The 13,988-nt window shown below is 54.5% G+C and overlaps 1 protein-coding gene across 6 annotated transcripts; it reads right to left on the bottom strand.

The window, feature by feature from the left end:
* Window positions 1-395: 395 nt before the first annotated feature.
* Window positions 396-9,024, bottom strand: DNAJB2 (DnaJ heat shock protein family (Hsp40) member B2). Of its 6 annotated transcripts, XM_044241652.1 has the most exons (11): window positions 8,991-9,024; window positions 8,747-8,845; window positions 8,267-8,358; window positions 7,433-7,533; window positions 6,654-6,763; window positions 5,278-5,331; window positions 4,971-5,093; window positions 4,146-4,238; window positions 3,819-3,921; window positions 3,559-3,629; window positions 396-2,680 (listed from the first exon to the last, which is right to left on the bottom strand). In XM_044241652.1, exons 4-11 carry the CDS (start codon window positions 7,495-7,497, stop codon window positions 2,322-2,324), a joined length of 978 nt encoding a protein of 325 aa, XP_044097587.1. In that variant the 5' UTR covers window positions 7,498-7,533; window positions 8,267-8,358; window positions 8,747-8,845; window positions 8,991-9,024; the 3' UTR covers window positions 396-2,321. The 6 variants fall into 6 exon arrangements, 5 of the variants coding, with proteins under 5 accessions (XP_044097587.1, XP_044097586.1, XP_044097590.1 ...); XR_006383795.1 differs by lacking the exons at window positions 8,267-8,358; window positions 8,747-8,845; window positions 8,991-9,024 and adding an exon at window positions 7,825-7,999 and having other exon boundaries at window positions 396-1,330; window positions 1,540-2,680; XM_044241651.1 differs by lacking the exon at window positions 8,267-8,358.
* Window positions 9,025-13,988: the final 4,964 nt, after the last annotated feature.

The following is a 13,988-nucleotide window of genomic DNA, read 5'->3' as shown; positions in this document are numbered from 1 at the left end:
CTTGAGGTGAGGGAACCTGGGGAGGGGCTCAGTCTGTGGGCCTTAGGAGTTTATACAAGTTTTCACCACGTGTTCCTTACTTTCTGTCGTTCCCATACTTGTGGTTGACTCATAACTTAGCCTGGTCCTTGCTGTGGGGCAGGCTAGTGCAGGGACCTGGGGAAGGCCAGTGGTGGAGCCACAAGAGGCGAGGCCAGAAGAATGAATTTCTCGGGACTCAACAGTGTACTTGGGGAGTACAGCCTGGTCAAACGGGGGACTTCTGCTGTCATCTGGGAAGCCCTGTGACCTCTGGGTGTTTGGGAAATAAAGGGGGCTATGTCACCCACTGGTCCCATAGGGTCCCCTTTGGGGCCACCCCGTAAAGAAAGAACACGGGAACGCAGCACACCACCGAGCTCTCAAAACATTTTTATTTATTGACTTCCAGTGTTTCTCTCTCGGTCTGAGCTCAGCCCAGCTGGCTTTGATAGGTCTCTGGGATGCCGTGTCACAGGGCTGGCAACACCCTGTTTCCACCACTCCCCTCCCTGGCCACGGGGTTCCCCAGGCAGGGAGGAGGAGAGGCAGCTCATTTGTGGTGTTGGAGAAGAAGAATGGGCAGCAGGGTCAGAGGCCAAGGAAGCCATACAAGCAGCAACATGCCCGGAGGACCCATCACAGACCAACCCCGGCCACGCGCATGCGTGCGTGTTCTCTGCTCACACGCACACGCACACACGCACACACTCTCTCACACTGGTGGCCTCCCCTTCCAAGCTTTCTGCCCGCCCACGCCTGTCAGTCGCCTCCAGGGACCACGCCCTGCTCCTCCGTCCCATGGATCCGACTGCGTAGAGGATGCCGCAGGGTTTTCATTTGTACACTCTAAGCCCGGTGCTAGCAAGCCGAGTCAGGGGAACCGAAGCTGGGTCTACTACCCTTCATCCACATTCTCGCCACCCCCGCCAGAGTCCAATCAGATGACAAGATCTCCCCTTCTCACAGCGAGTGACAAGCCGACCTGGGCTGGAACTACATGTCCCAATATGCACAGCTCCACAACCACTCACCGCTTCCCCCAGCATGATCTATCAGAAATGAGGCAGGGTGTGTTGCATTCTGGGACTCGTAGTCCCCAAGAGACAGCACCACACACCCAGGGAATAGTTCACAGGCTAAGACTAAGGATGCCTCCCACCCGGCCCCCACCCACCACCCAGGCCCAGCTCTGCGCTTAGCATGGGTGAGGGAGAGGAATGGTGGGTCCCCTCCCAGCGCACAGGGAGGGTGCTGTCCTGTTGGAACTGTGCAGCGGCTCTGGATCCCGGACATCCAGCTCAGAACACATCTGAGGAGAGAGCGGGGGCGGGGTGATAGGAGACAGGGTCAGCAGCAAGCCGTGGAGGACGGAGCTGAGCATGCAGACCTGGGCTAGCCCTGTGGCCTCTCCCTGAGCCCTGATGCATGGGGAAGTAGGATGGGGTCTGGTGCCCTCCTAAGCCTCCCTCCTGGGGCACCCTGGCCTTATCCCACCTCTCCAGGGATAGCCGGCCTCACCTCTGCCTAGTCCCGAGGTCTGGGGCAGGCTGAGGCAGCAAGAGGAAGGGAGGAGGAGTGGGCTCCGGTTCCGAATCTGGACGAGAGGCTCCCGCCCCACCCAGCTAGCCTCCCCAGAAGACCTTATGGCCCTACCGGCCACAGCATCTTCCTGGTCACACTGAGGCTTTCTTGGGGAAGGAAGAAGGGAGTCCTAGCCAGACGGCAGTGAAAGCAAGCGATGCGGCCCGCGGGGAAGTGCAGAGAGAAGAGAGCGAGGGAGGAGCAGCAGCACCAGAAGGGAAGCAACAGAGACGTCAGAGCTCAACGCTGCACAGAAACCAGGGTGGGATATCTGCAGCTGGACAAGGAGCACGGAGACTCCCTGCTGTAGCTGCCGACTCCGGCCCAGAGAACCCCAGGCCAAGTCCTCCTTCCTTGACGTCATCAGCAACACAGGTGGCCACAGACCTGGGCACAAAAGGCCTGGCCCAAACCACTAATGCCCCTCAGAAACTCCCCATCTAGTAGGAATAAGTGCATCCTGGCTCCTGGGAGGCCCTCCCACTGCCCGGAGGCCCTCCGGAGGCCCCCCACCCTGGGCTTCGCCAGGGACCTATCAGCTGTGGCTGAGCAGAGCAAATCCAGAGTCCACACTGGAGTGCGAGTGGACATGGGAGGGAAACCCATTGGGGGGGCACTGAGGTGGAGAAGAGCTCCTACAGCTCAGGCCCTGCCCCTCTGCTCCTGGCAGTGAGCAGGACGCCCGGTCACCCTGAATCAGGGTGGTCTGGGCCTGGTGATCAGAGGATGAGGCAGCGAGAGGCCTTCTCCTCTGGGGATGGGCTAGGCTTGGCCGCATCCCCCCTTGCAGCCTCAGGGGTCCCCCCCGTGCCGGGATCTCGGTCCTGGGCCTTGGGCCGCCCCTGCCGTCGACGCTGCACCCCCCGCCCACCTGCGGGTTTCTTCCCAGCCGCCTCCATCTCAGACAGGCTGTAGGCCATGGCGAGCTGTAGGTCCTCGTCATCCTCGGAGAGGTCGCTGTCAGAGGGGCGGGAGGCAGGAGTCTGCCGGACCCGTGTGCCCCCGGACCTGGAGGCGACAGCCTGTTGCTGCTCGCGACGGCTCAGCTCCAAGCCCAGCGCCAGGTCATCCAGGACACCTGCAGGAGTCATGGCCGCCATAACGCCCTCCGACCCAGGCCAGAAGAATCCTGCCAGGCTGTCTCATGCAGGGGCCACTTGGACCACTTACAGCCCCTCCTCTGGAACTGGCACGCACGCATTCCAGCAGCTGGCACAGTGCTTGTGCATGTGGGCAGGTACCCAGCGCCAGCAGGGACGAGTCGTCTCCTTAGGCAAGTCCCTCAACCTCCCTAAGCCTCCCTGTCCTCATCTATAGAATGGAGGTGGTGAGCGCACCTATGCTGTCAAACTATTCCCACAACTAAAGAAGACAGCTCAGGAAGCACACTTGGCGTGCAGTGTTCTGAAAGGCGGCAGGGATGGAAGGGCGTCCTTCTGTGATCCTTCCAGGAAGATCAGGTCCTTTCTGACCATCCCACTCGGTGGGGACGCTGGGGGAAGGCTTCCAGCCCAGGAATCCTGCGTCCTGAGGGTCACTCCTCGCTTCTCCTCTTCCTAAGTGGGACAAAACCTTGGGCCTGGGGCTACTTGGGTCTTTGGGCCATTTAACCCTGCTGAGGTAACAATTCTCCTCATGTGGAGAACAGGATGGCTACCAAAACCCTGCCCTCCCCCCACCTGCTTCCGCATGGAGCCCATGTTCTGTGCACAAGTGCTTTCAAAACCGTCCATGCTCTGCAAACGCCAGGCACCCACTAAGGATGACGGTGGGTGCCTGGCATCCAGGACTCCTCAGTTCCTGGCCCCTTTGCAGGCCTCACTGATTCCGCCAGTGGGGCCTGTGGCCACCATTCCTCCCCTGCCCCAAAGGAATTGAGAGAGGACAGCGTTGGGGGGGGGGGGCTGGGGCCTGGTGCTGGGGTTTCCTGCCAGGGACTGGGTGGCAGAGCCTCACCATTGATTGTGACTGACTTCAGCTGACCGTCTTCTTCCACTTCCACCCGCTCCTGCCCATTCTCCATGATTCTGTGGGGGATGGCACAGTTCACTCAGCGAGCCAGGCACGAATCCGGCAGGTGCCTGTCTGCACACTGGGATGCCGTGGCGAACAGGACAGATTCTGCCCACAGGCAGCTGACCTAGTCGTATGCCACTCCCCCTCTACCCCTCACCCCCGCACCCCTGCCCCCGGGATGATCCCAAAGGGGCCCTCACCTGCGTGTCGTGATGCGGCGTCCTTGGACAAAGGTGGTGGACGTAGAAACAGAGCGAAAAGCACCAGCCCCGGGACTGAAGGAGAAAGAGGAGGAGGAGAAATCTGGCATGGAGACAAGGGAGGAAGCAGAGAGCTGGTCAGAGGGAAGATGGCGCTGGCATGCTGCAGTCACGAGGGGGCCGGGAACCACTGTGGGGGTCTCCCCGCAGAGATGCCTGAAGACAGGTCTCCAGACACTCAGGAGAGAAGGCTTGGAAAAGGAACGAGTCAGGATGAGGGGGTTCCAGGACCCAGAGCTTGCAAAAACACTGACGGACAGCACATACCAGAGTGCCCAGGGAAGGAGGAAGAGAAAGTGAAGAAGGGGCCCGAGTGTCGGGAACCCCGGCTCTGAAGCTCGGAGAAGGGGCCCAGGTCATCTGCAACAAGCAAGCCGATTAAAAATCATTGGGCAAAGAGTGCTGTTCCCCCCAAAATGTGTGAACCCTGCCTTTCAGCCTTGAAATAGAGTCTGCTAAGCATTTCTGATTTTTTTTCTTTTTTGATTGTGGACTTGTTTACAAATTAAGTTTCTTTTTAATATTAGGTATGAAAAAGATCCCTGGCAAATTCCATCCACAGTAGACCATGAAGGAGGGAAGGGAAAGAGGAAGGGGGTGTTGGCTAGCTCCTTTGGCACAGGCAGGTAAGCATGGCATGAAATCAGGCCCACCCGGTCTCGGGAGGCCCAACTCTCCCGTTGGCTGGGTGACTCTAAGCAAGTTACCTGCAAGAACCTTTGTGCTCTCATCTGTAAGTGGGGAGAAAACTGTCCACCTCTCAGGGCTCAAAGCCTTCGCTGCGAACATGCTATCTGTCATGTGTGATGTCACTGTGATGGTCACACGGTGCCCTGAGTCCTGCTTTCACGGCTGCTATTGTGCAAGCCTAACAATATACCATTGTTGCCCTCGTTTCATAAAGCAAGTCTCTGTGGGTTCAGGCCTGTGTCAGGTTCTGTCCTCGCTGTCCCTAGACCTACCCCCACAAAATCTCCTGTCTGTGGAATTCTGCTGCCCTCTCGGCCTCCTCCCTCAGGGGCTCCCGACTGATGGAGGGCAGAGACTGGAGCGGGAGTCAGAGCTGGTCAGAGGCCTCCCAAGCCCACTCACCAAAGAGCTCCGCAAAAGGGTCTCCACTCCCAAAGAACTCCCGGAAGACCTCCTCGGGGCTGCGGAAGGTGAAGGTGAAGCCCGGCCCACCACCACCAGGTTCTGCGCGGGATGGGCCAGTTCCTGGAGTAGAGGCAGGAGGAAGAGGGGGCTCAGGGCATGCCTTTTGCCCTGAGCCAGGGGACTCCACCGAAGGCACGGCCTGGAGCCTTAGGAAAGTATCCACAGCACTACCCTGCCCTCCCCCTCTCCTCTGTGACCCACTTCCCTCCCTGGGCGCCCCCCCCACCTCCACCGCTCCACCTACCAGCCCCAGTCAGCCCCTCCCGGCCATAGCGGTCGTAGATCTCTCGCTTGTGCTCTGGAAAAAGAGACCCAATCATTTCTCCCTCCCTTGGGATGACGGCCTCCCCTTCTAGGCTAGGACCCTCAGAGGATCACCCAGTGACGGAGGCTGGGGTGGGGGGCAGCAGGATGCACAGGGGACATGGGCCATAGGTTTCAGCAGTGCCAGCTCTTCGCAGTGTGGCTCCCTCTCATCTGTAGAATGGGCACAATCACAGCAATGACCTCCCGGGGTCATTGCCAGGATTAAATAAGACAATCCACGGAAACTGCTTAGCATGGTGCCTGATAACCCAGTAAAGTGTTCGGCGAATATCAGCTAATTGTTACTATGCTATTAATCAGGGCTTAGCCTCCATGTTGCCTCTGCAGAGAGGCCTTCTGTGACCACTGCAACAAGAAGGGTGCCCGTATTCCCCATCAACAACACCCAGCAGCTCCCCCGCAGAATACTGTTGGTTGTGTATTTCCTTGGTTAATGCTGGGCTTCTGGGGGCAAGATACAATAAACCCATGATGACAAGGACAGTGTCTGTCTGTCTTCCGTTGTTCCCCAGCACTCAGCGAGGGCCCAGCACCATCAACACTCAATGAATATTTTTTGAATGAATGAATAAATAAATAAATGACAGACCTGGATTTGGTTAAGCATCTGACTCTTGACTTTGGCTCGGGTCATGATCTCCGGGTCCTAAGATGGAGCCCAGCATAGGGCTCCACGCCCAGTGTGGAGTCCGCTTGAGACTCTTTTCCCCGCCTCCCCCTCCCCCTCTGCTCCTCCCCCTCACTCACACTCTCTCTTTCCCTCTAAAATAAATAAATAAAATCTTAAAAAAAAAACACCAAAACCAACAACAGACCTGGATTTGTATTCCAGCTCTGTGTGACCTTGAGCAAACCACCCCATCTGTCTCAGCCTGTTTCCTTGCCTATAAAGTGGGGATGATAAATTCTGCCTGGCAGGATGGCTGTCAGACCCTTGGGGATTACACCCACCGATGCATGGCACAAAGAAGGCTTGGCACACATGTAGATTACTGGGCCTGCTCCCATCCCCTTGTCAAGACCCATGTTGCAACTACCATACCAGATCCCAGGGCGCAGACACTGAGCGCAGGGATTAGGGAAACAGTAAGAGGGTGCTTTGCACATAGTAGGTGCTCACTTGAACTGAAGCAAAAAAAAAAAAAAAAAAGTTGCAGAGCCCCCTATTAGAGGGGCACTTAACTGCCGGGTTAGAAACACGCAGGGGACAGGAGGTGGCAGCATGTCTTTGGGAAGGAGTAGGATGGCATGAAATGGGGGCAATAGGCGCTGCCCTGCCCTGCCCCCCCTTACTGTCTGATAGCACTTCATAGGCCTCCGCCACCTCCTTGAACTTTCTCTCAGCAAATTCTTTATTATCCGGGTTCTTGTCTGGGTGCCACTGAAGAGCCTTCCGCCGATACCTGCAGGAAGTGGGACCAGTGGGCAGGTCGGAAGATAGGAGAAAGCACCTCTCGCCAAGAAACAGAAAGACCTGCTTGCCCATTCCTTTCCCCATTCAGATCCCCTTCTGTCCCAGGTGCTAGGGCTGCCTCTGCTGCCCAGCTTTAGTGGAGTCCCTCTCTCTCCCCTCTGCAGCCAGTGCTAAAACGACTTGTAGCAGCAGAAAACGAGGGCAGGAGACAGCCCGAGCCCTAACCCCTCTGGAGCTCACCGGGGCTGCAAAACTTGGAAATCTGTGTGGCCATGGCATACAGGGCTTTGGACCCTCCTGGTCACAGGGCCTGGACATTTTTGCAGGCATCCTGAGAAAGCCCACACCTAGGGGCTCAGGGCCTGGACATTTTTGCAGGCATCCTGGGAAAGCCCACACCTAGGGGCTGACGCTTGAGGCAGGAGTGATGGGGAAGGGGGGTGTGATCCACTGGAGAAGGAGCCACAGTGCAGCTCCCAGCAAAACTTCACGCTAGGGACCTTCTCCTACTCTTCCAGGGGTCTTCTTCCCTCCTATGGATGGAGCCCCCAGTCCTAAGGACCTAGGTCCCTCAGCGAGGCCTCTGAAGGACCCCATGGTGGTGATGGGGGGGAGTTGGGGGGTGAGAGGTTTTCTGATGCGCAACGGAGGCACTTACGCCTTCTTGATGTCATCAGCGGACGCACTTCGCGGCACGTCTAGGATGTCGTAGTAGGATGCCATGGCAACTCGTCAGGAGTCAGATGGGCCTCCGTGGGGCTGCAGGAGAGGAGGAGGAGTCAGGCAGGAAGAATCCAGGGTCCCCTCCCTGGGCCTGGAGACCCCCACCCCCCGGAGGGAGCGGGAGGCGCTCCCAGGAGGAAGCGGCGCCCACTGGGTTCTGGTTGGGACCGGTGACGAGGCTCCCTCCGGCAGCCTTATCTGGCCCCCGCAGGCCGGTGCCGCGGGCTATCTCGGCGCCCAGGGCCCGGGGAGCCCTATCGCAGCCCCGAGACTCCAGCAGCCCTGCCCAGGGGCCTCCCAGCCTGACCGGGGGCCCCCCGCCCGCACCTCCTCGGTCGGGAGTCCCTGGCCTCCTGCAGCGCCCCGCCCCTGCCCCCCGCCGGAACCGTCTGGCACCGGCCGCCCCGGCTCGCGGCTGCTGCGTAGGACGCGCCCGGCCCAGCTGTGCGCGCAAGCATGCGTCAGCGGCACGGAAACTACTAGAGACCCAGACGAGGCCGACCGGGCCTGTCACCCAGCGGGGAGGGGGTTGGGGGACGGCTGCAGGGGCTGCCGGGAGATGGGGGCGGAGCCGGCTATTTTGGGCTTGCTCCCGGGCGACGTCATCCCCAGACGGGACCTGGGAGACGGCTGCCGGCTGCATTCTGGCGTGACGCACTCGCGGGCCAACCAGCCGCCCGGCCCCCGGTCCCTCTGTCCTTTTCCTATAACAGGCTCGGTGATTGACGGCTACTCACGCCGGAAAAAATCCCCCATATCAAGGACTCACCTCTTGATCTGGGTGATCCTCTGGGTCTAAATCCTCCCCCTTCAGATCTCTGCTTCCGCCCCAGGTCCTGAAGAGAGGCTGTCCCAACTTCCCTGAGTAGGTCAGACCTGCCTGTCAGCGATCCGTGACACCATCACGCTCGTCGGTGCTGCAAATCTGCCCTTACCTGCTCGATTCTTTGATGGACATTCACCTCCCCCATTAGAATGTAAATTCCACGGGACAGAAATTGTGTCTTTTTTTTTTCCCCCCCTTGAGTATTTAGGGCAGTTGTGGGGTTCAAAAATAGCTGTTGGATGATTAAATAATGAACAGGTCAGAACCTCTTGTTGACAGTTTTGACACATGTAGGGAAGGTGGAGTTAAAGGATAAAAGGAAAACCAAAAAAAAGGAAAAAGAAATTCCCCGGATTCAAGGTTTTTTGGCTTTTTTTTTGTGGGATCCACCCCCCTCCCAGAGTGATCCCAAATATATCTTACCTCAAAATGATTCCTGGGTTCAGGCCTCATGAGACAGTTAGAGAACTTTCCAGAATTGGCTCCTGCTTGATATCCTTCCGGCTAATCCATAAGTATCCCCTGAACATTTACATAGTAGATGCAGTCAGGATGTAAAATGAAGAGTATGACCCAGTCCCTGGCTTCACAGAGCTCCAGTGTGATAAGATTCCAGCCCAACAAGATAGCCCAGTGGGAAATTCCAAGGTTTTAAAAACAGACAGACCTGGCTTTGCAACCTGGCACTATTGTGTGACTTGGCAAAACCTCTGAGAACTCAGTTTTTCCTACCTAAATATAGGTAACGACTAGAGCTGTTTGAAAGTCAAATGAGGTGTGGTACATAGTTCATCTGGGTCTTAGTACGTATCTTTTGGGCATCATGACTGGCCCAAGCCGTCATGCTTATGTGAGTCCAGAAAAGTGTTTTGTGCTGGGTGGCCCAGAAATGCTTTGCCGAAGAGAAGGGCTTAAGCCAGACAAGAGGAAAGTAGGTGGCATGCATTTGCCCACTTTCCCTGGCTGCCCACAGTTTGAAACTTCCGAATACTTTTGGGGAATTCCCAATGTGTAGGCCTTGATGGGATGCTGGCCACCCCCTGTCACAAAGCCCTGACACGTGCTCTCCCAGACTTGTCGGCTCTAGGGGTACATGGTCATTAACTTTGCCAGTTGAGAGCTCCAACTGGGACTTTGAATGTGGAACAAGTCACAGAGAAGCTGGGGCAGTTCAGAATTTGTTTCTGCGGTAATTGTGACAGCGGAGCTAGCAGCAGCCTCTAGTGTCTGGAGGAGGAAATGTCGGTCTCAGAGCCTAGGTGGGAAGAAGCCTCATTGCAGCCCCCTGTTCGGTAGGGAACTGGGCGGGGTCTTTTAGGCAGGCTGTCCTGTGCCCTGACCTTGACTATGGTACTGGATGCTCAGCTTCCCTTGCTGCCTACCTATTCACGGAATCTTATCTGGCAGCCCTTGTATTAATTTTGTGTGATACCCAGTGTCTCTCCAATGTGTGTGCGGGAAGGTGGGGAGGGGGGTGCCTTTTTCCTTTATTTTAATTTGCCAGAACTAATTTCTGCTGTTTACAGTGAGAGTCTTGACTGACTGGCCTTAGTATAAGAGGAAAGAATAGGTTAGGTCACTCCAAAATCTTCTAAATCTCTTTCTTCTTACTTCTCCTATCTCAACAGACGTTTGTCTAGCACCTACTGTATATGTGATATTATATTAAGAATTAGGAAAACAAAGGGGTTTACGTTCCAGTCCTTGTACTCAAGGTGGTAAAAATCTAGCTGGGACATTGACAAATGACAACCAAAGGAAATTATTTCAAACACATGTAGCAATCAAAGGGTTAATTTCATTTGTTCACAAGAAAAGTCAAATACTGCAGTTTTTTAAATGGGCAAAAGGCACAGACAAGAGTTTATAGAAAAGAAGATATTGATTTTTAAACATATGAAAACATATGAAAAGATCCTCGACCTTATTCATAGCAAGAGAGTTATAAGGAAAATGGCAATAAAATACTTTGTTTCACTTATCAGATGATGGACAAAGATCAAAATGTTTTATACATTGGGTGGGCAAGGCTCTAGAGCACAGGCATGCTAGTACATTGGATTGGTAGTGAGAGAGCAATATTGTGCGTATCAAAGTTAAAAGTTCAGAGCCTTTGACACCCCCCCCCCCCCGCCCCGTTCTGATTCTGATACATATGGGCAAAGAAGTATGTACAAGGATTCCAGAATTTGTTTCCAAAGCAAAGAATTGGAAACAACTGAAATTCTCACCAGTAGCAGCCTGGTGAAACAAGCAAGGGAACACTGCCTAGAAGAATAGAGCATTGTTACATTGTTACCAAAAAGAAGGAGGCACGTCTTTATGGACTGTTAAGGACCATCTTCAGGATTTTTTGCTAAATGAAAAGAGGGTAAGACAAAGTGTATATATGTAAGTGTGTGTACGGTAGTCCCCCTGATCCACAGTTTCAGTTGCCCACAGTTAACTACAGTCTGGAAGCAGATCCTCCTTCTGATGTGCCATCAGAAAGTCAGTAGTAGGGGCGCCTGGTGGCTCAGTGGGTTAAAGCCTCTGCCTTCAGCTCAGGTCATGATCCCAGGGTCCTGGGATCAAGCCCCACATTGGGCTCTCTGCTCAGCAGGGAGCCTGCTTCCTCCTCTCTCTCTCTCTCTCTCTCTCTCTCTCTCTGCCTGCCTCTCTGCCTACTTGTGATCTCTGTCTGTCAAATAAATAAATAAAATCTAAAAAAAAAAAAAGTCAGTAGTAGCCGAACACTACATCACAATACCTACAGCATTCACATCGCTTTATCTCATCCTGTAGGTATTTAAGCATCCACATCATCATGAGAAGGAGGGAGTATAGCACAAGATATTTTGAGAGAGACCACATTGGCTTAACTTTTGTTACAGCGTATTATTAGACTCGTTTTATTTTATTGTTATTGTTAACCTCTTACTGTGCCTAATTTACAAAGTAAATTTATCATAGGGATGCATGTATAGCAAAAGACATAATATATATGGAGTCTAGTACTATCCCTGGTTTCAGGCATCCGTGGGGGTCTTGAACATATGTCTTGAACATACTGCATACACATTAACATATGTAGATGTCTCTGGAAGGAAACACGAACAAAAAAGTTAATAGTGGAGGCTGTCAAGAGCAGAACAAAAGAAGGGGACTTATTTTCACTTATAGCCTTATTTTTGCTGTTTGGAAATCTTTTTTGTGCCTTTTCAATTTGGAAGCATGTTCACATAATAACTTTGACTATATACATCATTTTTCCAAATCTAGCTGGAGAAATGAGATATTGGCAAGAAGCTGAGTGCCCGCATACAAGACAGTCCATGCCAAGCACCGAATGAGTGATAGAGACAGACAGAAGGTGCTGGGAGACTCTCGAGCAGGGTGCTTCCCAGGGCTGGATGGTTCTGGGTGACTGTGATCTAAGCTGGAAGGAATGGCAACACCGAGACAAGCAGGCAGAGGTGGCGTTCCAGAGGGAGGGAATGGTGAGAACGCAGCTTTGGAGGTAGGCATGTTCCCGACACACCAGAGATGAAGGAATAAATGTGTTGGGTGAAATCCAAGTTGGGAATCTGTCTCTTGTGTCTGCCTGCAGGAGGTAATTGTACCCTGGCTTTAGAAGCATCAGGGATGAAAGCATTCCCTGCACTGAGGGAGTCCCGGGGAGCCAGGCTGGGTGTCGCTCCTGGCTGCCTCTTGGAGGCTGGGTTGCCACCTCCCCACACCCACACCTAGTGTAACCGAGACCTGCCAGTGCTGCCAGCAGAGTTGCTAGCTGGGAAGGCCTTGTAGGGTTTGAGATGGCCACACAACTGCCCAGGGTAGGCAGGTGGGCTGGTGCAGCAGACAGAAGGGGTGCCGGGCCCCACCACTGGATGCCCAGACATCCTGACAGGTGAAGACCTCACATCATTTTTGCCTCTCCCAAGCCCTTACCTCACTTTCTATGAGATGTTGGGGGCCGGGGACCCTTTTCAGAGGATACTGATAGCCCCCAAACCTGTCCTCAAAGATGCTTCTGCCCTCACTCAGTCCCAGAAGCTGTTTATCTGCACCCCCCCTCCCCTGTGCCCTCCACCCCAGCGCCTGGGCAAGGGAGTGTCCGGCGTCACTCCCTCCTTGCCTTTGAGGTGCCTGAGTCACTGTCTGGGCATTAGAGAACTGGCAGGTTCAGAGAGTGGCGTCTGGAGGGGTGCCTGGAACCGCTGAGGCAGGAGTGGGAAGGGCATCTGAGGGAGGGGAGGACAGCAGCGGAAGTTTCTGTCCAGGCTGACCTGGGTTCGAATCCCAACTCCTCCATTCATAACTGAGTAACCTTGGGGAAATGCTGTGACTTCTCTGAGCCGCAGTGTCCTCTTCTGCAGAAGAGCCATTCATTCAGCAAGTCTATCTGACAAATATTCAACACACGTGTTGCTTAATATGTTCATCCAGCAACATTCTAGGTGCTGCAACTAGAACAAACTTTGTTCCCCTGAAGTTTCCAGTCCAGTACGTATCACTGTATTTACCTTAGGATTAAACAAGGTGATATGGGTACAGGGCCTAGGACATAGTAGGTACTCAATAAATGATGATGTTCCTTGGGATTTAAAGGGCTTCCAAATGACCCTTCTTCTCTTCCCACATTTGAAACCAGCTGAGAGAAAGACACAGGAGTCAAGTAGAGATTTGAAAGTCACCCCTTTTGGGATGGGGGTGGGTGGTGGATTTGAGGGTACAGCGGAGCTCCTCAGTCAAAATGGGCTTCTAAATACTCCCACTGAATTCAAAGATTCCCACCACCGCCATACACACATACATACACAAAACTGCAGGCCTCTCTGCCTGGGACAAAGCAACACCTGTAAGCTTAAATCCTAGAAGAGGAGTTGAGAATACTTGCTGTTCCTGGGCAGGTAATTACAAAACGGAAGGAGCAAACTGCTGTGCTGGGCGTGCCCATTTTCTCCCCTAGCCCCTCACCCTCACCCTCCTGTGGCTTCCCCTCCATCCTCTGCTGACTACAGAGTAATTATTAGGACAAGACAGGGACAGGGGATGGGGTCTAGGAATCTCTCCTTTTCCTATTTGATCTACCAAAGGCCCTGAATGCTAGACCCGGTGTAGGTATGTGTTTGCTCTGAGATCCATTCCCCCCACCTTCCCGGCCTTTCTCTTGGTATCCCACTAGATGCCCTTCCTTGTACCTAGGCTCCCTTGCCGACTAGCTCCCGTCTGAGTTCAGCGAATGGGAGCCGCTAGCCAGAGATTGAGGGTGGGAGGACGGAGAAGCCAGGGTTTTCCTCTCCCTCGCTCTAAATCAGAGGGCACCTCGGGCAGAGGCTGTGGACCCTGCCAGATGTCCCTCCCTCCTTGGTGCCTCCTGCCCCCTCCGGTGGCTCTGCTGTGGCTCCAGCTCCCACCTGGCATCCCAGCTCCAAGGGTCTGGCTTACCGTCTCATCCCTTGGCTCCTCCAGCCCTTTGGGTAGCTAGCAGCTTGCTGGTGTTGCTGACATTTCTGTTGCCTTCCCGGCCTCCCGTCCTGGGAAAGGGAAGGCGTGAGAAGGACAGAGCTGAGGGCAATGCTGAGCATTGAATCTCTTGGGGGTGGGGGGCGGGGGATTGCTCTAGTTTCAATCCCTCCAGTGGTTAAATCATCCCTCCAGCCCACCAGAGGCTACAGAAAAT

The sequence above is a fragment of the Neovison vison genome, chromosome 3 (assembly GCF_020171115.1).
Source record: "Neovison vison isolate M4711 chromosome 3, ASM_NN_V1, whole genome shotgun sequence".
Lineage (NCBI taxonomy): Eukaryota > Metazoa > Chordata > Mammalia > Carnivora > Mustelidae > Neogale > Neogale vison.
This window is presented reverse-complemented; position numbering and strand designations above follow the sequence as displayed.

Coding starts and splice junctions, on each gene's coding strand:
- DNAJB2 (XM_044241652.1), bottom strand. CDS start 7,497: ATGGCATCCTACTACGACATCCTAGACGTGCCGCGAAGTGCGTCCGCT. Junction 6,764..7,432: donor GCTGATGACATCAAGAAGGC/GTAAGTGCCTCC, acceptor CACTTCCTGCAG/GTATCGGCGGAAGGCTCTTC. Junction 3,630..3,818: donor CGCCGCATCACGACACGCAG/GTGAGGGCCCCT, acceptor CATCCCCCACAG/AATCATGGAGAATGGGCAGG.